The sequence below is a fragment of the Notamacropus eugenii genome, chromosome 5, assembly GCF_028372415.1.
Source record: "Notamacropus eugenii isolate mMacEug1 chromosome 5, mMacEug1.pri_v2, whole genome shotgun sequence".
NCBI lineage: Eukaryota > Metazoa > Chordata > Mammalia > Diprotodontia > Macropodidae > Notamacropus > Notamacropus eugenii.
The window spans coordinates 95,310,624-95,337,907 of NC_092876.1; the positions used below are offsets into that span (position 1 = coordinate 95,310,624).

General features: G+C 38.5%; 1 protein-coding gene across 1 annotated transcript in view; it reads right to left on the bottom strand.

Moving 5' to 3' along the window:
• LOC140504871 (NACHT, LRR and PYD domains-containing protein 12-like) overlaps positions 1-27,284 on the bottom strand; it is a 46,424-nt gene that overhangs the window by 2,278 nt on the left and 16,862 nt on the right. The window contains 3 exon segments of the mRNA XM_072610236.1: positions 1,790-1,960; positions 12,176-12,331; positions 13,740-13,898. Coding sequence (XP_072466337.1) covers positions 1,790-1,960; positions 12,176-12,331; positions 13,740-13,898 — 486 coding nt within the window.

Consider the following 27,284-nt stretch of genomic DNA (forward strand, 5'->3'; position numbering starts at 1 on the left):
AGGAAAGAAACAAGCATTTATTAAACATCTACTATGGAGCAGGTGTCCTTAGGCACATTACAAATATTATCTCATTTAATCTTTAAAACAACCCTGTGAGAAAGGTGCTATTGTTCTCTCCACTTTACAGTTAAGGAAACTGAGGCAGACAGCAGTTAAGTGACTTGCTAAGGGCCACACAGCTAAAAAGCATCTAAAGCTAAATTTGAACTCAGGTCTCCTGATTCCAAGTCACTTGTTCTACCCAAAGCATCACCTGTCACCTCCACAATGCTATGGGTGCGTGGGATGAAAAAAGTTGGAGTGTGAGAGGAAGGCAGGGATATACTAGCTGAACTTCAGAATGTGAAGACTAGGAAGGAGAGGGTTTTACTTTTGTGCTTTGGTTTTTATTGTTCTTTTGGGAGGCAGGTGAAGAAGAAATAATAATGTAAAAATCTCTCTATATGCACATATATGTATACATTTATATATATATGTAGATTTCAAAGGAGCCCATGAGTAATAGAGAGGCCTCATTAGGTACAGGTTAGCTTGACCAGTGATGTCGAACTCAAATACAAATAAATCTCTTAGGGTCCACATTGATTTAGAAAATCACAAATTAACATTTTCTATGTTGTACTGCATTTGTATTTATTTTATCAAACATCCCCATCTGAATCTGGTTGGGCCACCCTGAGAGATGTTTTGGTCCTACAGTCAGCCCCTCTGTGCTAGATGAGGGGTCTTTCTCTAAGATGCTATGATTCTGTCGGAACTACAGGAAAACAACAGGAGAAGATCCTTGTCTCCACCATGTGGATTAGTGGGTGGAAGAAATTCAGTCTTCATATATAAGCAGTACTAGGGCAGTTATCTTTAACAGTTCCCTCTATGGCCCTATTCTCAGGCTGTTCACCCTCTTCATTCCTTTCCAGAAGGAAACAAGAGAGAACAGTGAGATGAAGTATTATGTCTCAGGAGACAAGGATGAAATAAGAAAAGACTAGAGAAGTCCTCTGGGTGTGTCAGAAGGAAATGCACTCTCCTCTGAGCAAACTAACCCTGCCAGAAGTCAGGGGAGTGAGAAGGAGAAGGCTCCCCTATCTACAATGTGCAGCAGGAATGAAAATGTCTTAGAATCAGATTGTATCAGACTGGCTGATTCTGGAGTCCGTTTCCAAATTTCCCTGCTCATAGTTCTTTTGCCATTCCAGTAAACAATTGGGAACTGAGAGGGTGTTCATGAAATAAAGAATGTCCCAACAACTTATGGCATACTAATATAATGGAATATTGTCACATTCTGAGATTTACTGAAAGGGATGGTTTCAAAGAAACCTGGGAAGACTTATATGTACATATTTGGAATGAAGTGAGCAGAACGAGGAAAACACTTTATAAAATAACAACATATACCGTGATGATTAGAAAAACACTCAACTTTGAAAGACTTTAGAGCCTAGATTAATGTAATGATTCACCACAACTCTGGAGGACACTTACAGCATACTACCAGCCTCCTAACAATGAAGGTGATGGACTCAGGCTACTGACTGAGAAGCATGTTTATTGGACTAAATTAACATGGGAATTTGTTTTGCTTGACCATGCACATTTGTCACAAAAGTCTTATTTTTGTGTATTTCTCACATTGGTAGGGGGAGGGGTAATAGAGGCAGATACAGTGGATTTTCTGATTTTGAAAAATTAAATAAAAAGGTTTTTCATTTCTATTCACTCTTTCTTCTACTTTTTGGCCCTCATGCCTAGGGAACATTCTAGGAAGGAAATTTGAGGTACTCACAAAAGTGGTTCCAGTTTACAATCCTTCTTTTTCAAAGCCTCACGTAGCAGCTTTATTCCTTTATCATCAAATAAATTGCAACTCAGGTCCAAGGTTTTTAGGTTCTCACTATTACAGATAACAGGAAGGAGATCCTGAAGACAATCAGTAGTTAGAGCACATCTGGACAGCCTAAAGCAGAAGGACAATCAAAGGAGAAATGACAATTTCTTTTCTCTAGGAACCATTCATTTCATGACTATTTGTGAGAAGGGGATCAAACCCACGGTCCCTTTAAAACTATAAATACATATACACATATGCATTCACACATACACATATACACACACAAACACACACACACACACACACACACACACCTGAAGTGCTCAATTTCTTCTGTTTCATATTATATATTTTTACTAAGGGCTTGTTTTTCTTTTTTCCAAAATTGGAAGTGGGGAGGTGCGTAAATGGCGACCAAGGAGGAAATAGTGAATGGAAAAAGAAAAAAAATGTCCCTAAGAAATCTATTTTTTTATGAAGAAAAAAAGGGAGGCTAGAAAGAAGCATAAACAGGATAGTTTTTAAAGGGACATATTGGTCATATATTTAAAAATAAAATCAAGCTCTGTATAATAGATATCAACAATTTCAGGCATAATTTTCCTTTTTCCCTTCTACTATATACAAGGCCATTCTACTTGGTATTGGTTAAGTTTAGAATTTTTGTTTTTGAAAAGAATTCATTGGGCTAGTATAGTAATGATATTTTCAAATGATACTTTCTAGAAGAGTTAATAAACAAACAAGGGATAGAGAGGATCATAAAAATTTAAATGCTGTTTCAATTAAAGTTTTTGCATAAACAAAACCAATGCATCTAAAATTAGAAGAAAAGCAAGTAAATGGAGGGGAGAGAATCATTGGATCAACTTTCACTGATAAAAGTCACAATCCAAGATATAAGAGAAAATAAGCTTCTGAGGCTGAGCCATTTTTCTTTTTTGCTTTTTTGATATTAACTTTATTTATTTTTAGTGTTCTACAATCACTACTACAAAACTTAGATTTTTTTCCCCCTACCTATAGCCTGCCACCCCCTGTCCTCCCCAAGATGACATATAGTTCTCTATAGGATCTACACATACATTCCTATTGAATACATTTTCACTATAGTCATGCTGTGTAGAAGAACTAAAATAAATGGGAGAAATCATATAACAAACCAAAACATAATACACACACACACACACACACACACACACACACACAAATGATCTGCTAAGTTCTGCCATTGAATTTCATAGTTCTTTCTCTGGATGTCGAAGGCATTTTGCCTTAGAAGACCATTGGGAATTTTTTTCTTTAAGTCCTTGCATTGCTGTGAAGATCCAAGCCTACCAGAAAAAATTCTCGCACACTGTGGTCGTTGCTGTGCATAAAGTTCTCCTGGTTCTGCTCCTTTCACTCAGCATCAGATCACGTAAGTCTTTCTAGGCCTCTCTGAAGTCTTCTTGTTCATCACGTCTTATAGCACAATAGTATTCCATTACATTCAAATACCATAATTTATTCAGCCCTCCCCCAATGGATGGGCATCCCCTTGATTTCCAGTTTTTGACCACTAAAAAGAGTGCTGATATAAATATTTTTGTACCTGTGGGACCTTTTCCCATTTTTATGATCTCTTGGGGATACAGTCTTAGAAGCAATGTTGCTGGGTCAAAGGGTATGCACATTTTTGTAGCCCTTTGGCCATAGTTCCAAATTGCTCTCCAGAATGGTTGGATGACCTTATAGCTAAATCAACAATGAATTAGTATTCAAACTCTCCCACATCCTCTCCAACATTTATCATTTTCCTCGTCTGCCATGTTTGCCAATCTGATAGGTGTGATGTGGTACTTCAGAGTTGTTTTGATTTGCATCCCTCTAATCCAAAGTGATTTAGAGCATTTTTTCATGGGATTATAGATATCTTTAATTTCTTCCTCTGAAAATGGCCTGTTCATATCCTTTGATCATTTATCCATTGAGGAGGCTGAGCCATTTTTCAATAGATGAATGATTAAAAGATATGAACAGGACAATTATTTAAATAATATTTAATTTTCTCCCAATTACATAGAAAAATAATTTTTAACTTTATTTATAGTCTTGAGTTCAAAATTCTATCCTTCATTCCCTTCCCTCCCTGTCCCTGAAGTAGGAAGCAGTCTAATATAAATTATATGTGGACAATCATGTAAAACATTTTCATATAAGTCACTTCTTGCAAAAAGACTGAAAAGAAAGCAAGAAAAAAAGAAAGAAAGAAGGGAATAAAAATTTGTATTCTTCAGTCTGTATTCAGACATCAGTTCTTTCCCTAAAGACAGAATTTTTCATCAGGAGTCTTGTGGATTGTCTTAGAACATTGTATTGTTGAGAACAGCCAAGTCATTTATACTTTTATCATACAGTGTCGCTGTTCCTATTGAGAGCATTCCCCTGGATCTACTCACTTCATTTTGAATCAATTTATGTTTGTCTTTCCAGGTTTTTCTAAAATCATCCTACTTGTAATTTCTTTCATCACAATAATATTCCTTTACAATTTTATACCATAACCTGTTCAATCATTCCCCAATAAATGGGCATCCCCTCAGTTTCTGATTCTTAACTACCAAAAAAAAGAGCTGACATAGACATTTTTATCTATAAAGAACCTATAAGTAGGTTCTCTCTCTCAATTTATTTTAGATATGGACCTATAAATGCCCTTTTGGCACATGAACAGGAAATTTTTAGGGAAAGAAATGCAACCAATAATTCCTCACAAGAAAATAATTTATATTAATCAATAATAATTAGAGAAATGTAAATTGAAGCAACTTGAAGTTCTATTTCACACCCTTCAGACAGGCAAAGATGACAAAAGAGTGCTGCAGAGGCTATGGCAAAACTGGTACAGTAAAACATTGCTAGTGGAACTATGAATTGGTCTGAATATTTTCTAAAGTAATTTAATTTCCTGGAATGTCAAGAGCATAACCAAATTGTGTATGCCCTTGGACCCAGCTATCCCACTACTAGTCCTATATACCAAATAAATGAAGGAAGAAAAGGAATTATGTGTATAATGATCTTTATGCTAACTCTTTCTGTTGTAGCCAAAAATTGGAAACTAAAGGACTGTTTTTATTGAGGAACAGTGGAACAAGTTGTGTTATATGAATATAATGAAATATCGTGCCATAAGATATGATGAAATGGATGGTTTCAGAGGAAACTGGGAAGATCTATTTGGACTTATGGAGAGGAAAATGAGCAGAACAAGATCAATCTATACAATAAAAACATTATGGGAAAAAATAGCTGTGAAAGACTTTAGGACTCTGATCAACACAATAACAAATGAGTCCAAACTAAAGATGATAAAATAGACCACCCACTTTCTGACAGAGCTGATGAGCTTGCAGTGGAGAAAGAGACATATATTTTTGAAAATAATTAATATGGAAATTTCTTTTGCCAAACTATCTAGTTGTTCATTAAGGGATTTTTTTCTCAGTAAAGGAGAAGCCAGTAGGAGGGTTAAGTTTATTTTTTAAACTCTGTTACTGGAAAACTGACACTGAAAAAAAAATATGTGATTGTTGAGGCATTGCTGGTGACATGTGGAAGACTGTGAAAAATAAGAGAGGTCCTCCTAGGTTGGAGGACAAATATCTGCATTTTCAGAAATGGAAAGAAAACAGGGTCAGCAAACTTTTGCTCGTGAGCTTGACTTCATTTCCTGGAAAAAAAAATTATACAATGTGTTATTAAAGACATAGTTGGTGCAAATCTAAATGAGAAAGTGATGATCACAAAGTCAGTCAACAAGAATATTGTGAGGAAAAGTTATGCCAGACTAATTTAATGTAGTTTTTGAATTCATTGGTTGGTTGTTTTTCTGCATTCTCATAGAGGACCAAAATGACATCACAATGTTACAGTCAAGTTACAGTGTGTTCATCTGTGGCTGATCATAACAATATGAGTTCAGAATACACAACCACTGATCAGGCACAAATAGTCCATATTAATACTTGGGTATATTCTTTAAATTTGTACCTTTTCCATTTCCTCTGAGTTATGCCCATTCTGCCTTCCTCGTAGAGCACAGCACCTTCTTTCATGAAGGCATGCCATGCTGGGTAGTCACATGCCAGTGTCTCCCATGTCACATAATCAATTCCAAAGTTCTTCAAAGAAACCTTGAGAGAATCATTATGTTGCTTCTTCTGTGCACCATGTGAGTGCTTGTCTTTTGTGAGCTCTCCACAAAATAATCTTTTAGGCAAGTGTATGTTTGAAATTTTAACAACGTGGCCAGCACATTGGAGTTATGCTATCTGCAGTAGAGTTAAAGTGCTTGTCAGTTTACGATGAGAAAGGATCCAACTGTCTATTACCTTACCTTTCCATGTGATCATTAGAATCTTCTTAAAACAATTCAAATTGAAGCTACTCAGTTTCTTGGCAGGGTGTTGGTATACTGTTCAGGTTTCACAAGCATACAACAATAAGGTCAGCAAAATAGCTCTGTAGACCTTCAGTTTGGTAGGTGGTCTAATAGCTCTTCACACTTTACTTTGGAGCCTCCCAAAGACTGAGCTAGATCTGGCGATGCATGTGGCAACTTCATTATCAAAATGTACATTCTTGGAAAGTATACTGCCAAGGTAAGTGAACTCATCCACAATATTCAGAACTGCTCCACTTGCTGTAACTGATGGTTCCACGTACGGATGGTGTGGTGCTGGTGGGTGGAGCACTTGTGTTTCCTTGGTCTTAATTGTTACGTCAAAATTATCACAAGCTGAAGAGAACAGATCCATACTTTGTTGCATCTCAGTTTCAGAGGATGCAGTGGACAATCAATTATGAACAAGCAAATCAAGCAACATCTTTCCTTCCACTTTCGTCCTGGCCTGTAACCTTTTCAAGTTAAAAAATTCAGCATCAGTGGGGTAGCTGACCTTGATGCTGTGTTGGTCCTCATTGAAGGTGTCTGACAATATTGATGAAAATATGGTAAAAAGCGTGGGAGAAAGCACACTGTCTTCCTTCACTCCTCTGGTGAATGGGAAAGCAGGAGAGTGTCATCTGTCATCTAGCATGCAGGCAAGTATGCCACCATGAAATTGATGTCAAATACCGATGACCTTCTCTCAGCAACCAAATTTTGACATAATTTTCTGTAAGCCTTCACGACTGACAGTATCAAAGACCTGGATCCGATCAATGAAGATTGTGTACAGTCCTCTGTTCTATTGCTGGCATTTCTCTTCAAGTTGCCTCATAGAAAACATCATATCAACTGTTTCTCAACCCTTTCTGAAGCCTCACTGGCTCTCAGTAGATGACTGTCTTCCAGGTGAAGGATCTGTCTGCTAAAGAGCACTCTGGCAAAAATCCTGCCAGCAATGACCAAGAGAGAAACTTCCTGTGATTGTCACAGGACAATATGTTTCCTTTACTTTTATAAAGGTGGACAGTGCAGGAGCCCTTGAACTCCTGGATGATAATGTCTTGCCATATAACCCAAAACATTTCAGTCAGCAATGGACACCACCACCACCTTGTAAATCTCAGCTGGAACAGAGTCATCATCAGGTGCTTTGCCACAGGAAAGGAGCCAAATGGCATTCAATACCTCTTCTTTAGTCAGATATTGGTCTAGAGAGGGACTGACCTCAACCTGAGGTAAATGGAAAATGTTTTCAGCATTGATTGATGATGGTCTGCTGAGTACACTATGGAAGTGTTCAGCCCATCTCTCCAGGATCAGCTCCTTATCACTAATCAATGTGACTCCATTATCACTGAGTGGTGGAGATGTGCCATAGGTCTTTGGCCTGTAAATAGCCTTCAGGGCATCATAAAAGGGCTTTGGATTGTTACTATCAGTGTAAAGTTGAATTTCATTTGCCTTCTTACTGAGCCAAGAATCTACATCTCTCTAAGCTTTGCTTGGATTTTACTTGTCATGGAGTTAATATTGCTTTCTCAAAGGCAGGTAAACTATCATATTGGTAAACACTATGGAACTTTCTTTTTTTCATTTAGCAGCCTCTGAATTTCCCTGTCACTTTTGTCGGACTACTCTTGATGTTCACCAGTGTTCTGAACAAGTTGCGTCAATGTAGTACTGTACACCAAATCTATAAAAGCTGTCCACTCCTTTTCTCCTCCATAGTTGCCAATCAACTGTTGTCTAAACTTTCCCTCCAAGTTAGCATCACATCCTTCCCACTGAGAGAAGCACTCTAATCTGCTGACATTATGTATTCTGGTTGTTACCTGTCTGGGAGCTACTGCATTCCTTGACTGCAAATATTTAGCAGTGAGAGCGTATGTCTATAATCAGTCCAGTACTCTGTGCCACACATTGCCTCTGTCACTCTTACATCTTGTCTGTCTCTTTTTTCTCATAATGACACAGTTTTTTAAATGTTAATGTTTGCTGCCATAGTGGATTCACAAAGTTTTATTGTCTGTAGGTAAATGGAAAACAATTTTAGTGATGAGAAGGTCATGAGTACTAAGTGACCACTACAGTTATTGTTTCCAACTTCATTTCTCCTAAGGACCCCTTGCCATGACTAATAGTCTGTGTCTCATCCAACATTAAAGTCACCCTGAATTATAAGCTTGTTAGTTTTTGGAATATGACAGTTTCCAGGTCTTTATAGAATTTGTTTTTGACCTCATTGGGATTCTTCATGGTGTAAGCATAGGTACTGATAATGCTGGTGTGCCATTTTCCTACAAGTGGCAATCACATTTTGATGAGCCTGTGGTTCACTCCTTTTGAGAGGTGTACAAGCTTGTTTACTAGATTAGATTTGATTGTGAAACCAACACCAGCTTCCTACTGCTCCTCATCACTGTAGGCACTCCAGAAAAAACATGTACCCAGAATCAACTTGGAAAGCCGGACTTAGTTTGCCAGCCTTCTTTCGATTCAAAGCTGCTCTTTGGATATGATACCTCCTGAGTTCTCTCACAACCTGAGGTTGTCATCTTTCACATCTACTAGATTTTGTGTTGTCTACAAATCTGCGCACATTCTATGTACTCATGCTAAGTGGAATTATGTCTGAAGTTTTTCAGGATTGTGTGTGTGTGCATACAGACTTGCATGTGTGTGTATGTGTAAATGTGTTTCAACAGCAGGGTGGGCTCCCCACCTGACACAATACCAGGTCAGGGTTACATAAGAAGACAATTTTTAGGGCACCTTTTCTAGCCCCTTCCTCATATCAGCAGGTGAACCAGGTGATACTTAAAAGGCTGCTCAGACACCCTGGTGGGGGTGAGGAGGAGAGGTTTGCCAAATCTCACTGCTACTCCCAATGAGATGATGACTCTATGGACTGGGCCACCTGGGTGCAGGGTGGTAACTACAGCCCCCAGTGAATCTGAACCTGTAGCTTCATCACTTGACTGTCACAGCAGAACTTTGAGATAGGGGAAAATGATATAGGTATTCTCTTCTGATTCATGTTTAAGTTGGATTTAAGTGAGGCAAAGTTCCCTGAATTCACATTCTCTTCTACAGTTATCACAATCCATTACATCACAGGAAAGAGTCAAGAAGACTGGTGATGGCTCAAGATGCAGTGAATGACCTTGGTGTCTCTGATGTCTAACTAAGCTCCAAGCTCTCCACAGCATCTGCTTCACCCACCTTCATGGCCACTGGAACAAATCATTCTCATCTACCCATTCCAACAGGAGAAGTCTTCATATACTTGGGGTAGAAACCTCCAACAAACGGTTTGAGAGACCTTAGTTATCCTTGACCTGGTTTAGCCCATCTGCTGAAACAGTTTACTTCGGTGTGCCAACTGAGAATGGTATTGCTCCTTGGAGAGCAATAGGTGAGGTCTGGAAGAAGCCTGGTATTCAGGAACCCTATTCACATCATATTTGAGGTAAAGAGAGGACAATTTATACATTTGGAAGTGAATAAAAGTCTTTTAAATTTATAAAAAAATAAGAGCATGTGGGAATAGGATAAAGGAGGGTACAGAAGGGCTTCTAGATTCGCAGAAATGCAATAAAGTGGGAATAACATATTTGGAAGGCTATAAATGTCTTCATTCAGACAGAATTAAAAAGATAAGATGAAGGGGTAGGGGAAGAGGATATGGGAGGGATCTTTCGGGGGCATAAATTAAGTAATAGGAGGGCAAGGTAGTCAGTAGAAGTAAAACAGAAGAGGCAGGAGGAATAGAAAATAAGAGATATGCACAAATAGAAAGTAAAGTTCAGGAGTAAAATGTATTAGGGGAAGAAAACCAGGGGTATTAACCACGACTTCAGACAAAGATAAAGCTAAAATGGATTGACTCAAAATGGAAAAACAGGATAACTATACTATAGGTTACCCACATTCAATAACTTTACACTATTTAACATAACTAGAGTATAAGGTTGGAATATTGCTGTGGTGGAGGAAATGATTAGTTGCATTTTAAGAAGTGTAGAACGAGTTGGACTTATGGGGATGTTATCCACCCTCAGAGAAACAGAGGACAATTAAATATAGTGCAATCATGCAGAAATGCATATGAATGTATATTTCTACATATGCGTATGGTTATAAATATTTAAGTATATGTATGTGTGTACAAGTGTATGTATGTGTGTGTGTGTATATATATAATAAGTGCTTCTGTGTGGTTTTCATGTATATATATATATATACATATATATGCATAAACATATGCAAATATATCATCACTTAATTGCACCTTTTGGGGTAGTAGGGGAGAACAAAGTCAAAAGTGTACAGGAGAGACCAAAAGAAAACTTAGAAGGAAACGCAGAAAACCTGGGTTACTTTGAAAACAATGTCTAGGATCTATTACATAGGTTTTCATGAAATGAAAATTGATTGCATCCTCTCATGTTCTACTGTGTACATGGAAATGTACTTTTGTTCTTTTCTCATCTTGAATTTAAGTTTAATATGAATTTTAATTTATTTTTAATTTAAAATTTTAAATGAATTTTAAACATTTTTTAAAAAACAAAAGAATAGGAAGAATTCAGAGAAATGTGGGGAGGCTTCTCTGAAGTGATATAGAATTCAAAAATCAGAGTCAAGATACTGTGTACACATTGTTACAATAGTGTGACCAATAACAGCACTGAAAAGGTAGTTAAGATCACAGTAATTATAAAGAAAAATGTGAATGACTGAGAACTAATGATAAAACACATTTGTTACTTAGTAGGAAGACTATGGAAGCAGAATGACATATATACACACAGCCAGATATTGGTGCTGGTCATTTGGTTTTACTTAATGCTCATCTCAGTTTCCAGGGAGGGTTCAGTTGATGGGAGGAAGTTAAAGCAAAACAATTATGATACACAAACAAATGGGAGCAGTGAAACCTACAAATGTCAGGACACTGACAAAATGACTATCCCCTCCCTCTTCTTTACCACCAATGGATCTTTGCTTCATTTACTAAGCAGACTGATAAGACAGCACGTCCAGAAAAGCATGACAAGAATTCAAGAGGATGGGAAACAAATACAGCTTGGGGAAAAGAATCAATAACTTGAAGTAACTGAAGGTCAGTGACATGGAGGAGATCTGAAATGTTCTCTAGTCCTTTGAAAAGGACATAATGGTCTGTATGTTTAAGAGAGCCAGAACTTAGTTCTATATCAAGACAAATTTTCTGCCTCTGCAGTGTTCAAGCATAAAATGAGCTGCCTGATAAGCTAATGGCTTCCCTATCACAGGTCCTCTAATGGGGAGGCAGAAGAACATGTCAGGGATGTTGTTAGAGGATTCCTGTTCAGGGATGTGATGGAATGGATGAGTTTTGAGGTCTATGTCAACTTGGTGATTTTGTAATAGCTTTGAGAAACAAACATTTCCAGCCTGTGCAATCAGTGAAGAAAGCAGGTCACACCTTAATGAATTTATTCACTGAGTACAGCAGAATCGTTCCTCATCAAAACTTTGTTCTGTCTCTCCTCCAACCTTGCTCATCTTCCTCACTTTAGAAGTCAGCCCATAACAAAGAAGAGAAAACCCCCCAAAATTAAAAAAAAACACAGGGGTAGGGTTTGAGAGAGTAAAGTATTTACCAGGTGACAGTACTGGAACTAAGGAATGTATGAACTAGGTCTTTCAGAGATAACATGAGAAACCCCTGATCAAACCACTTTCTGGTCAATTTCTCAGAAGAAACAATAACTATAGCAATGAAAATGAATGAGATCTTGATTCCTAAAACTCCTAAAAAAAGGAGTTTCCAATCTCCCTCCCCAACTTGTGCTCCTCCTTCCCCCCATTGACCACAAAACCTAAGATACTCACCCAAAAGAAATCACATAGGAGCTCACCTGAGCGTCTGTAGTTTACAATTCTCATGTGCTAAGACACTACACAGAAGCTTGATTACACGTTGAATGCAAGTAACCTTGAGGAACAAGTTTTTCAGCTTCTCAGGCAAGAAATAACCCAGACCAAAACCAAACAATTTCTCCGAATAGGTTATTCTGAAGGACACAGAAAACCAGAGAGGATATGGTCAATTACATTCTCCAGGATTCATTTACTCCTGATTTGTTAGAGGGAGAGAGCTCAATCCCATAGCTCCTCTAGAATCATCATATTAATACATCATCCTTTCGCCCGCAGCTTCCCATATATCCCTACATCTGTAACAGGGTTGGGGATGGGGACAGAGAGAGGGATTGGATTTATGGATACACTAATATTGACAAATTCCTGGTGAAGAAACCCCCAAAATAACAAAATAATGTGTGAAGCAGCTTATTGATAAATGTAGACATAACGTGGAAGAAAAGAAAAATTGTCACAGAACGAGAATGCTACAACTGTCTCAGTATTGAAAAGGGGAAGAAGGTGTGTGCTTCAAGCAAGATGCCAGGATGCTTTACTTGTATTCCAAATAAACTTGTAGAATGTATTATTAAACGACATCCATAAATCAACTGTGTTAATTATAGGATTTCTTGAAAAGAAAACAGTTTGTGTAAAAAGATCTGGAGTGTGTGTGTGTGTGTGTGTGTGTGTGTGTGTGTGTGTGTGTGTGTGTAAAATAAACTCAATCTAAACCAACACTGTGACATAGAAAGCAAAAAAGTATTATAAGAGAGGGGTAGTATCTAAAATGGTGGAGGGGACATTCCTTCTCTGTTTTATCCTGTTTCACTCACTCTCTGTTCTAGTCAAAGCAGATTACTAACTCTTCCCTGACCTTGCCATCCCTGCCTTTTCACAGGTTGAAGCCAGTGCCATGATGCCTCAACACCTCGCCCACCTCTACCAACTCTTCCACTGAGACCACAGCAATTGTTAGAATGGAGATGACAGCTCTGCTTCTGCTCTTCTGGGGGACAATGTCCCTAATCTTCCAGAGGGCTATGGAGATAGTGGGCTGAGCAGGCACTGATGTTTCAGACTGTAATGGTGAAAAGCGGGAGTGAAGGAGTATGAAGGAGACCCTTCTCCACCAAAAGGGACTCTTACAACAGCCTTTATTCACTGAAATAATGGTTCCTTTCCCTTATTATTGACTATCAGAACAACTCACCCTTCTCATACTAGAACTAAGCTCCTAGGGCAAGAAACATAGGGAGAAGACAACATAACTTTTTATCAATTCATGGGGATAGATCAAGGGAAGGTCAGAGAAGTTTCAATGGGATATCAGAGGGAAGTGGATACTCCCCTGAATAAACTGGTCCCAAAAGCCTGGTGAAGAGAAGGGTCTATTGTGCAAAATTTCCAAGAGGAATAAATGTGGATAAAGCCTCCCCTGATCTGAGACAGGCAGCCTGCAGTCACCCTCCCCAAATCAGTGTGGTTCTTCCTGCTTACTTCGAGCTGATGGCCCTAATGCTCAGGAGGCTCTCAAGAGAGGAGAGTTATATGACTCACTCTAGTGTCTCTAGCTGACAGTTCTCTTTTCCCAGAGTGTCACATGGAAGTTTCATCCCATCATCCTCAAAGAAAATATCACGGAAGTGCAGGCTTTTCAAACTGGGAGCAGAGAAGAGATACTGACAACATGAATAAGGCACCTTGAACTTGCTCAACCTGTAGGAGACATACAAACATAGGTTCAATGAATCATTTCATTCTCTAGGATTTCTTTCTTTCTTCTCTTTCTGGAAAGGAGGTCACTTTACACCACTGTAGTAACTGCGTCAGGTTGGGCATACTCATGGAATTTTTTTATTTGGAAAAAATTTCCACTTGTAGCCCTTGTTTTGACAATACTTTCATTTCTACATATGTTTCCTCATCTGCTACTCCTAAAGCCATTCCTTATAACAAAGAAGAAGAGGGGGAAAAAATTTAGAAAAATCAGGCAACATATGAGGTAACTGATACTGTATGGATTCCACATCCAAAGTGCTGCCGCTTCCACAAAGAAGAGAGGAAGGTACATTCTTATATCTTTTAGGGGGGGCAGTAATTGATCATTATAATACCACAAGATTAAGTTTTCATTTTTTTTATTCCCGTTTACATTGTTGAAGTCAAAGTGTAAGTTGTATAAGTCCTTCCCAATAACCTCTGAAACCGTCCAGCTCACCAATTTTTTATGCCACAAGAGAATTCCATTAGAATTTGTTTAGTAATTTCTGAATTGAAGAACACTTTCATTTCCAGTTTTTAGCTACTAAAAAAAAGAGCTGCTATAAATATTTTAGAATATATACACCCCTTTCCTTTTTATTTGATTTTTTTGTCTTTGGAGTATAATTCCAGTAGAAGTATAGATGGGTCAAAGACTATAAACATTTAAGGGTCCTTCTGGGCATATTTCAGATTGTTTTCCAGAAGGACAAAACCCATCACGACTCCTCCAAAGGCACTTTGATGTACCTGTCTTTCACAGGCCCTATAATATTTGTCGTTTTCTTCTTATGCCATGTTTGCCTGTCTGATAAGTGCAAGGTAGAACCTCAAAATTGCTTTAATTTTCATTTTGCTAATAATTTGTGATTTCCAGAAATTTTACACTCATTGGTTATGTTTACTTTCACTCATTTCAAACATTTTTTTCATGTTTGTTCTTACCTCCTTCCTTTGAAAAATTTCTTGATCATATATTTTACCATTTCTTTATTAGGGAAGGGCTTTTAGTCACATAAATTTGACACAGTTCCATATATATTATGAGCATGAGCACTTTATCAGAGACACTTAATGAAAATATTTTTCACAATTACCTCTTTGCCTTTGAAATTTTTTGCTAAATTAGATTTGAGTAAAAACTTTTTTCCTTTTTTAATTATTTTATTTGTTTTCAGTATTCTACAATCACTTCCACATCTTAGATTTTTCCCCTCCCTCCCCCTCTTTCTACCCGTTCTCCCTTCTCCCAGCCCGAGATGACATGCAATCTTATATATGTTCTATACATACATTGTCATTAAATACAGTTTCAACTTAATCATGTTGCATAGAAGGATTAAAATGAATGGGAGAAACATAAAACAAAACATAACATAAGAGGAAATGGTCTGCTTCATTCTGTCATCCAATTCCATAGTTCTTTATCTGGATGTGCAAGGCATTTTGCCACAAGATTCCATTGGGAATTTTGGGGGGCCTTGCATTGCTATAAAGGGCTAAGTTTCCAGAAAAATTCCTCACTCACAGTGGATGTTGCTTTGTACAAATTTGTCCTAGTTCTGCTCTTTTCACTCAGCATCAGTTCATATAACTCCTTCCAGGCCTCATGGAAGTCTTTCTCTTAATCATTTCTTGTGGCACAATAGTATTACTTTAGGGCAGCCAGGTTGTACAGTGGATAGAGCACCAGTGAAGGAGTCAGAGTGACCTGAGTCAAATCTCACCTCAGACACTTGATGCTCACTAGCTGTGTGACCTTGGGCAAGTCACTTAACCACAATTGCCTCTTCCTGAGTCATGTCCAGTCATCCTGATGAATATCTTGTCACTGGATCAGATGGCTCTGGAGGAGAAGTGAGGCTGGTGACCTGCACAGCCCTCCTTCACTCAAAACAAAGTGAAGTACAAGTCATGTCATTATTTATCTGATGGCATGGTGTTCTTCAGCAATGAAGGAGGAACACACACACAGAGTACTCCATTACATTCATATACCACATCTTGTCCAGCCATTTCCCAATTGAGCATTCCAAAAAAGGAAGTATCCCAGCAAGCCTGTAGCAAGTCCCACCTCAAGAAACCAGCATGAGGTCCTGAGCTCCAGGGTAGTGGAGTAGAAAAACACCAACACCAGGACCTCTCACATGCCTTACCATAGCCAGGAGAAGTGGCACATTCCATGCTTCAGTGCAGCCCTGGGGGGGGGTGGTAGGCATCTAATAGGGCCCAAATTGCCCCATAATCCAGTGCAGCTTCACAAGTGGATGCATCTACAGCTGCCAGACCTCCTTGTTTTCAAGCACAACCCAGAATGCTCAGTTTTCCATTAGTCCTGCAGTACAGTCCCAGGAAAACACAGAAAAATCCCATGTGGCCTCTGCACACACCACACACTGACACTAGACCTGCAACTCAGCACCAGGTAAACTACCACAAACCTAATTATCCAGCACAAGAAGCTTGGGATAGTACCCTCTGTGTTCCAGCAGGAGAATTCAACTTAAAAAGCTAAGAAATATGCAAATAATATGAGAGAGAGGCAGAAAACAACAAGGACTATAAAGAATTATTGTGGTGACACAGAGGATCAAAACACACTGAGAAGAGGATAACACTGTCAACATACCTACAACTGAAGTCTCAAAGGTAAATACAAATTGGTTCCAAGTTCCAAAAGCCTTCTTGAAAGACCTCAAGAAGGATTTTTAAAGTCCAATAAAAGAGGTAGAAGAGAAATTTGGGAAAGGAAATAAGAGATATGTAAGAGAAAATCAACCCCTTGGAAAAAGATAGATAAAAATTGACTGAAGAAAACAACTCCTCAAAAAATACAATTGCCTGAATGGAAAAGGACATTAAAAAATTCACTGAAGAGAAGACCTCCTTAAAAAAGTACAACTGGCCAAATTGAAAATGAGGGACCTGAAAACTATCTAAAGAAAATGATATCTTAAAAGTTAAAATTGGGAAAGTGGAAGCTAATGACTCTACAGGATATCAAGAATCAGTCAAACAAAATCAAAAGAATGAAAAAAAATAAAAAATAATATAAAATACCTCATTGAAAAAACAGCTGATTTAGAAAACAAATTCAGGAAAGATAATTTAAAAATTCTTGGTGTACATGAAAGCCATGATTAAAAAGAGAACCTGGACAGAATTCTTCGAGAAATTCTTAAGGAAAAAAATCCTGAGGTCCTAAAACCAGAGAGCAAAATAGTCATTGAAAGAATCTGCTGATCACCTCCTAAAAGAAATCCCAAAATAAAAAATCAAAAGTACATTGCAGTCAAATTCCAGAATTATTAGATTAAGGAGAAAACATTGCAGCAGCAGAAAGAAACAATTCAAATATCATGGAACCAGGTTGAGCCAAGAGAGCAGAGTGAAAGCAGGGACTCAGCCAAGATCTCTCACAAATTCATTCAGATAGCTCTAAAAAGTGAATTTCTACAAATTTGAGAGTGGCAAAACCCACTAGGAAATAGAATGTGAGAGATTTTCAGCCCAAAAGGATCTGGAAGATCAACGGGAAAAATCTGTGGTACCAGGCTTGGAGGGCACAGAATGTGCAGGTCTACACACAATGACAATGGAGCATGAGTGGGCCCTGGTACACTGAATCACCAGTGTAGTGATGATTCCCAAACCTCTCAGCACAGGATGGGATTCAGGCAGAGCTGGGTGAGAGGGCCTGCAGCAACTGCAGCAGCTGCTTCTAAGGCTATCAGCCCAGAGACTAAGTGTTTGAAAGTCACCTACTTGAACTTCTAGGTGCCAAGATGGCAAAGTAAACCATAAACGCTCTCATCCCCCCTTATTGACCTCAAAACACTCAGAGAATTTTACCCCAGGAAAAATCCTGGATTACTGGAGCTACCAGAAGGGGTACGGCACATTTCTACCTTGGGAGGCTAAGGAGAACAAAGGGAAGCGAGCCTCCTGCTGTGCCTAAAGGGGACTAGGGCAGACCTAGAAGCATCCAGCAATCCCTGCCTCAGCAGATCAGCAGGAGATCCTGACCCTCAGGAGAATGGAGCTGGTAAACTGCAACACCAATATCTCAGGTGTGCCTTTCCACAGCCAGGGAAATCAGAAGAAACAAATGCTCATCTTCATCCACCAGCAGCTGTGCTGCAGTGCAGCCCTAGGAAAGGAGGAGACCTCCAGCAGCCAAACCAATACTCCCCTACACCTCAGGCTCTGAGCTTCAGGGTAAACTCAAAAAGACTTCAGCTAGCTCCAGCTCAGCACCAGGTAAGGTGCAGCATTATATAGCTTCTAGCTGACAGAACCAGAGGCCACAGCAGGCAAAACAAAGCAATAAGCACAAAAAGTGGGGGACAGAACCCCTGCAATGGCAATCACATTAGGATCTATTGCAGTTGTTTTACTAAAAGTGCCTCTGAATAACGTGATTGGGTAGGATCTTTCCCACCCATTAATGGGCCTGCCCATTAAGGGGAATTTTATTAGGGAAGATGTGTAGGAATACCCACTTTTGTTAATGAGGCACTGATTCTCAAGGCATGGGATGCCTTCTGGCTCTGAAAAAGGCATAAATACTCTCAGGGTGAGATTTTACTTCATTTTAGTAAGAAGGTTTGAATGCTAGATGAGGCCTCTGGGAAGCTGCTTTAAGGAGCCCCCCACCTTTGAGAACTCAGATGTCATACTTCTCTCTTTGGTAACTGGTCAGAGAGCTGTGCCTGTCTGTTCAATTACAGTCAGGCAGAAGAAGCCATGCCTGTAGATTACTTTGGTGTTCAAGGTGTTGACTCCCCTGAACTAGGTATATGATATATGTTCTTGAAAAAAGAACTGATACATGTGCTTGATTAAAGTGATTATTAAGTCCTCAAAAGTTGCCTTTTCTTTTAGGAATGCAGTTGTAAGAACATGTGGTAAAAGGTCCTCCTGTGTCTGTTGGGGTACTTACTGAAACAGCTGCCATGCCGCAGAAGCTGAGATCCACTTTAAATGCCAGGAAAAATTCAATCACAATGAACAAGAAGGAAACTACAAAAGCAAAGACCATAGAATCTTACTGTGGGGAAGGGAAGATCAAAATACGAACTCAGCAGAATACAACACTGACATAAACCACATTTGAAACCACAAAAGGGAATATGGACTGGTCTCAAACCCAAAAAGCATTTTGGAAGAGCTCAGGGAGGTTACTAAAAGGCAAATGAGAGAGCCAGAAGAATATCTGACCAATACTTTTAAAAATATAATGGACAAAGTGGAAAAAAATTCACTAAAGAAAACAAATCTTTAAAAAGTAAAACTGGTTAAACGGATAAGGAAGCACAAAACCTAAGTGGAGAAAATAAGTCCTTGCAAAGCAAAATGGGTCAAATTGATAAGGAGATACAAAAGCTAGCTAAAAAAAAAATTCATTAAATATTAGCATTGAAGAAGTAGAAGCTGATGACTCTATGAGGCATCAAGAATTAGTCAGACAAAATCTAAAGAATGACAAAATAGAAGAAAATGTGAAATATGTCTTTGGAAACACTGACCTGGAAAATCAATTCAGAAGAGAAAATCTAAGAAGTATTGGTCTACTGGAAAGCCATGATGAAAAAAAGAAACCTGGATAGCATCTTCCTAGAAATCATCAAGGAAAATTGCCCCAAGGTCCCAAAACAAAAGGGTAGAATAATTATCATCCACTGATCCCCTCCTGCAAGAGATCTCAAAATCAAAAATCAAAAGAATATTGCTGCCAAATTACAGAATTATCATGTCAAGAAGAAAATACTGCAAACAGCCAAAATGAAACAATGCAAATATCACAGCACCACAGTCAGAATCACACAGGACCTTGCAGTTTCTACATCACAAGGTCAAAGGAAATAGACTATGATAATCCATAAGGTAAAGGGGCTTGGACTAAAACAAAGGGTCAACTACCCAGGAAAACTGATCACAATCATTCAAGTAAGATTATGGAAATTCAGTGAAATAAGGGACTTCCAGACCTTCCTGATGAAAAGGTTGGAGGTCAATGAAAAATTTGATCTTCAAATACAACACTCAAGAGACGCATAAAAAGTGGGGGGGAATCTTGTTATTGACTAAGGGCAAACCATTTATAACCCTATATGGGAAAATAATACTTGTTAATCTAGAGAATGGTATATTTATTGTGACATTTAAAAGGGATACACATAGACAGAGGATGTGGGTATCATCTTCTCTTATAGGGAGGTAAACAGTTTGTTCAATTTGAGTAACAAGTTCCCCCCCACCCCCGCCCTGTTACCTTTTTATGCCTCTCTTGACACCTGCATTTTGAAAGTCGAATTTTCTATTAAGTTCTGGCGTTTTTGTCAGGAAGGTCTGGAAATCCCTTACTTCCTTGAATGACCATCTTCCTTCCCTGAAATGTTATGCTGAACTTGACCAGGTAGTTGATCCTTGATTGTAGTCCCAGCTCCTTTGCCTTATGGAATATCAGATTCCAATTTCTTTGACCTTTTAATGTAGAAGCTGCAAGGTCCTGTGTGATCCTGACTGTAGCTCCTTGATATTCGAATGGTTATTTTCTGGCTGCCTGTAGTATTTTCTCCTTTACTTGGTAGTTCTGGAATTTGGCAACAATATTTCTTGGGGTTTTGAGTTTGGGATCCTTTAGGGAGGTGAATGTTGGATTCTGTTGATGACATTTTGCCTTCTGGATCTAGCACTTCTGGGCAGTTTTCCTTGAAGATGTTGTCCAGACTCTTTTTTTCATCGTGGCTTTCTGGCAGGCCAAAAATTCTAAAATTTTCTCTTCTGGATCCATTTTCCAGGTCAGTTGTTTTTCCAAGCAAATATTTTACATTTTTTTCTATCTTTTCATTCTTTAGATTTTGTTTGACTAATATTTGCTGTCTCATAGAATCATCAGTTTCTACTAGCCAATTCTAATTTTTATCAAATTGTTTTCTTTCATTAACTTATGCATCTCCTTTTCCATCTGTCCAATTGTTTCTTTTAAGGAGTTATTTTCTCTAGTTAATTTGTGTACTTTCTTTTCCATTTGTCCAATTTTCCCAGTTTTGAGCTTCCTTTTCTATTTGTTCAATTTTCCTTTTTAAAGAGATGTTCTCATCATTGAATTCTTTTTTCATACTTTTAAAATCGTTGGCCAATTTCTCTTTTATTTCTTTCTTCAGCTGTTCCAGGAGAGCTGTTTGTGCTTGTGAGAAGTTCATAGTCCCTTCTGAACTTTCAGATGGAAGTACAGTCTCATGACTGACCTCTTTGATGTTTCTGTTTTGGTCTTTTTCTCCATAGAAAGATTCTATGGTTTTTTCACCCTTCTTTTGCTTTTTCTTGTTCATGGTGGTGATCATGTGTTGTGCCTTCTGATTCTTTTCAGTTAGAAGCTGCAGAACTTGGTGTTGAGCTGACTTGTGTGAATAAGCTAAGAGCAGGTGTCTTTTTATCTTTTTGTTTTATGTTTCCCCTATCAGCCCTGGGGTTAGCTTGTTAAAGATAACTCCACCTGGAGGAGGGGTGGTCTGGTCATGGGAGATCTCCTCAGCTAAGCTGAGGAAAAGGCAAGCTCAGGGGATAGTGATCCCAGCTGCCCTATTGTCTTCCCATTTCCCTGGAAATTCTGAGGCATCCCTAGGTCCTAGTGCGAGTTACCACCCCTCCTGGGACTCCTCTCCTAGCTCTGAGGTTCACCTCTGTCCTAGTGCAAGTTTCTGGTGCCCCTCTTCTTCTGGTTCACCTCTGTCACAGTAAAAGGAATCTCCCTTAGCTATTTTCCCAGCCTCAGGTGTTATGAGACAATTTACCCCTTTTGCTGTTCCCACTGATACAGGATTTTTCTAGGGAAATATTTTATGGTTCTTTTGAGGTCATCAAGGTGGGTAGGAGAGCATTTACTGATCACTCCACCATCCTGGCTCCTGGAAGCTCAAGTAGGTGACTTCCAGGCATTTGATCTGCAGGATGAAAGTCTCAGGAGCTGCTGTGGCTGATATCTGGTGCTCAGTGGCTGTCACTCACTCGGCTCTCTTAGTTTCTCACCCTAGGCTGCTGCTCCACCTTTCCACCTGCTGCTGTCTCAAGCCCTCCAGCTCTGCTGCACTGCACACGCTGCACTGTGTGCTGTGGGCTCACCCCTGAGGAACAGATCCTTCCCATGGACCTTCCAGTGTGTCCTGGGCTGAGAATCTGACACAGACTGTCTCCTATTGGATTTTGCACCTCCACAATTTGGTCAGATTCTCTTTTTAGAGGTATCTGAAGGAGTTTGTCTAAGAGCTTAGGTGAGTTGTTGCTCTCACTCCACCATCTTAGTTCCACCCTATCCTCAGTTTTGCTGGGAAGTGATTCTTGGTTTTAATCCTATCTCCTTTGACCTCAGAAATATCATGTACTAAGCCCTTCAATCCCTATGTGTAGAAGCTGTTAGATCCTGTGTAATACTGATTGTATTTCCACAACACTCAAATTGTTTCTTCCTTGCTGCTTGCAATATTGTCTCCTTGACATAGAAACTCTGAAATTTGTCCACAATATTCCTAGGAATTTTTCTTTTCGGGATCTCTTACTAGAGGTGACTGGTGAATTCCTTCCATTTCTATTTTATCCTTTGGTTCTAGAATACCAAGGCAGTTTTCTCTGATAATTTCTTGGAAGATGATGTCTAGGCTTTTTTATTTTTTGTCATGGTTTTCAGATAGATCAATAATTTTTAAATTATCTTTCCTGTATCTACGTTCCAGGTCAATCAGGTATTTCACATTGTCTTCTACTTTTTCCATTCTTTTGCTTTTGTTTCATACTTTATTGGTTTCTCATAAAGTCATTTGCTTCCATCTGCTGAATTCTAATTTTATAACAACTGTTGTCTTCAGGAAGCTTCTGAACCTCCTTTTCCATCTGACCAGTTCTGCCTTTTAAAGCATTGTTTTCCTCATTGACTTTTTGGACATCTTTTGCATTTGGATTAGTCTATTTTTTTTTACCCCTACCACCAATCTGCCCTCCCTTCTAACATCCCTCCCTTCCCTTATCCCCATCTTCTTTTTTATCCTGTAGGGCAAGATAAATTTCTATGCCCCTTACCTGTATTTCTTATTTCCCAGTTATATGTAAGAACAATACTCAACAATTGTTCCTGAAAGTTTGAGTTCCAACTTCTCCTCCTTCCTCGCTCCCCACTCATCCCTGTTGGGAGGGCAAGTAATTCAATACAGGCTATATATCTGTAGTTCTGCAAATGACTTCAATAATAGTCATGTTGTATAAGACTGACTGTATTTCCCTCTATCCTATCCTGCCCCAATTCTTCTATTCTCTCTTTTGACCTTGTCCCTCCCCAAAAGTATTGATTTTCAATGGCTCCCTCCTCGCATTGCCCTCCCTTCCGTTATCCCCTCCCACCCTGCTTATCCTCTTCTCCCCCACTTTTCTGTATTGTAATACAGGTTCTCATACCAAAATGAGTGTTCATTTTATTCCTTCCTTGAGTTGAATGTTATGAGAGTAAGCTTTACATATTCCCTTTCGCCGCCTCCCTTTTTCCCTCCAGTGAAAAGTCTTTTTCTTGCCTCTTTTATGGGAGAAAATTTGCCCCAATCCATTTCTCCCCTTCTCCTACCAATATATTCCTCTCTCAGCCCTTAATTGTATTTTTTTAAATATGATCTCTTCCTTTTCAACTTACCCTGTGCTCTCTGTCTCTCTCACTCTGTGTGTGTGTGTGTGTATGTGTGTGTGTATAATCCCACCAACTACCCAGATACTGAAAAAAGTTTCAAGAGTTACAAACATTGTCTTTCCATATAAAAATTTAAACAGTTCAACTTTAGTAAGTCCCTTATGACTTCTCTTTCCTATTTATCTTTTCATGCTTCTTATGATTCTTGTGTTTGAAAGTCAAATTTTCTCTTCAGCTCTGGTCTTTTCATCAAGAATGCTTGAATATCCTCTATTTCATTAAATGACCATTTTTTGTATTATACTCAGTTTTGCTGGGTAGGTGATTCTTGGTTTTAATCCTAGTTCCTGTGACTTACATATTGTCATATTCCATGCCCTTTGATCCCTTAATGTAGAAGTTGCCAAATCCTGTGTTATCCTGATTGTATTTGACCAATACATGAATTGTTTCTTTCCAGCAGCTTGCAATACTTTCTCCTTGACCTGGGAACTTTGAAATTTGGCCACAATATTTCTAGGAGTTTTGTTTGAATTTTTTTTTTGGATCTCTTTCAGGAGGTGCTTGGTGGATTCTTTCAATATTTATTTTGTCCTCTGGTTCTAGAATATCAAGGCAGTTTTTCTTGATAATTTCATAAAAGATAATGTCTAGGCTCTTTTTTTGATCATGGCTTTTCGGGAGTCCCTTAATTTTTAAATTACCTCTCCTGGATTTTTTCAAGATCAGTTGTTTTTCTAATAAGATATTTCACATTATCTTCTGTTTTTTCATTCCTTTGGTTTTGTTTTATGATTTCTTGGTTTCTCATAAAGTCATTACCCTCCATCTATTCCATTCTAATTTTGAAAGAACTATTTTTTTCAATGAGCTGTTGAACCTCCTTTTCCATTTGGCTAATTCTGCTTTTTAAAGCTTTCTTCTCCTCATTGGTTTTTTTTGAACCTCTTTTGCCAACTGAGTTTGCTTATTTCTAAAGGTGTTATTCCCTTCAGCATTTTTTGGGGTCTCTTTTAGCAAGTTGTTGCCTTGCTTTCATGATTTTCTTCCATCTCTCTCATCTCTCTTCCCAACTTTTCTTTTACCTCTCTTACTTGTTTTTCAAAATCCTTTTCAAGTTCTTCCATGGCCTGAGACCATCGCATATTTTTTTGGAAGCTTTGAGTGAAGAAGCCTTTACCTTGCTGTCTTCTAATTGTATACTTTGCTCTTGGTCAGCTGAAAGGATGGAAGAAAACACCTTTTCACCAAGAAAGTAACCTTCTGTAGACTTATTTTTTCCCCATTGCGGGCATTTTCCCAGTCAGTTCCTTGACTTCTGAGTCCTCTGTCAAGTGCAGGGTATACTAACCTAGGCTTCAGAGGTTTTGTGCAGCTGTTCTCTGAGATGCCTCTAAGGACCTGTAAGTTCTCAGTTCCTCCAAGGTGGCACAATAAAGGTAGAGAAATTTACTCCTCTCCTGGTCTGAGTTCTAGACTGTGAGCAACCAAAAGCACTCCTTTCTGACCTGGAACTCTGAGTAGAATTCTCTCTACATAGCTGCCACCAGCTCAACCACACCAGTGCTCCTCCTCAACCCAGGACTGCCACTTAGGACAGAGTCCCAGATCAGTGACTCATTTCCCCCAGCATCTGTTGGCCAAAAGCTCAAGAAACAGCTGCTGTTGTGGCAGAGACTGGAGCCACCCTGGGACTGGAACTGAGGTTGACCAGCTGTCCTCTCACCCATGTGAAAGAGTTTTCTTACTGAACTTTGCAGCTGCCTTTGGAGTTTGTGGGTTCAGAAATCTGGAAACCACAGCAGCTGCCCATTACTTAGTGCTCTGAAGCCTGCTCCCCATCCATCAGGGCTGCATGGGCCACACTCCACTCCAAGCCCAGTGGAATAGGTGTTTCTTGTTGGCCTTCCAGGCTGCTTTGGGCTGGCAATCTGTTTCACTCTGTCATTCTGTGACTTCTGCTGCTCTAGAACTTGTTTGGAGTCATGGTTACAGTTTTTTAAAGGCACATCCATCTTCCTACTCTACCGTCTTGGTGGTACCCCTCAAAAAAAAATTCTTCTTATGATACAAATATGGTGCTGATAACTAAATAAGAAAGAGCCAAAACAAAAAAAGGAAATTATAGATCAATTTCCCTAATGCATATAGATGCAAAAATTTTAAACAGATATTAGCAAAAACATTACAGAAAATTGTCATGAGGATAACATACTGTGATCAGATAGGATTTATACCAGAAATACAGGGTTGGTTCCATATTAGGAAAACTATCAGTATAACTGATCACATTAAAAACAAAATGAACAGAAATCATATGATTGTTTCAACAGATGCAGAAAAAGGTGTTGACAAAATATGATATCTGTTCATATTGAAAACAGTAAAGAATATAGGAATAAATTGAGCTTTCCTTCAAATGATAAGTAACATCTACACAAAACAATCAGCAAGCATTATATGTAATGGGGAGAAGCTAGATGTATTTCCAATAACATCAGGGATGAAAAAAGGATGTCCATTATCCCCACAGTCATTCAATATGGTGCTAAAAATATTAGCTTTAGCAATAAGAGAAAAAAAGGAATTGAAGGAATTAGAAGAGACTAAGTTATCACTCTTTGCAGATGACATGATGACATACTTAGAGAATCCTAAAGAATCCTATAAAAAACTACTTGAAATAATAAACAACTTTAGTAAAGTTTCAAATAAACTTATATATATATAAAATGTATATTTTATTAAATAAATATATGTATATTATCAGCATTTCTATACATTACTAAAAAAGCTCAACAGAGAGAGATAGAAAAAGGAAATTCCATTTAAAGTTGCCATAGACATTATAAAATATTTGTAAGTCTACTGGTCAACAACCACGGGGATTATATGAACACAATTACAAAATACTTTTCACTCAAATAAAGGTAGATCTAAACAATTGGGAAAACATCAGTTGCTCATGGATAAGCAAGCTAATATAATAAGAATGACATTCTACTTAAATTAATTTCAGTGCCATACCAATCAAACTATCAGATAATTATTTTCTAGCGCTAGAAAAAACAATATCAAAATACATCTGAAAGAACAAAAGATCCAGAATAACAAAGGAACTAAAGAAAAGTAATACCAGGGAAGCTGGCCTAGGGCTACTAGACCTCAAACTATATTATAAAGCAGTAATCATCAAAACCACTTCATACAGGCTAAGAAAAGAGAGGTAGGTGAGTGGAATATGTGAGGTACTAAAGATACAGCAGTCAATGAATGTAGCAGTCTATTGCTTGATAAAGCCAAGGACCCCAGCTTGTGGGATAAGAATTCACTGTTTGACAAAAATTGTTGGGAAAACTGGATAATAGTATGGCAGACACTGGACACAGACCAATGCCTGACACCATATACAAGAATAAAGTAGAAATGGGTATATGGTCTAGGTACAGAGGCTGACAGTATAAACAAATTAGGGGAGCAAGGGATAGTGTATTTATCAGCCTTATGGAGAATGGAGAAATTTACAACCAAACAAGAAATGGAGAAGATTATGAACTACAAAACAGATAATTTTGACTCCAGTAAATTGAAAAGATTTTGCACAAACAAACCCAGTGCAACCTAGATTAGGAGGGAAGCAGAAAACTGGGAAAGTATTTTTACAACTA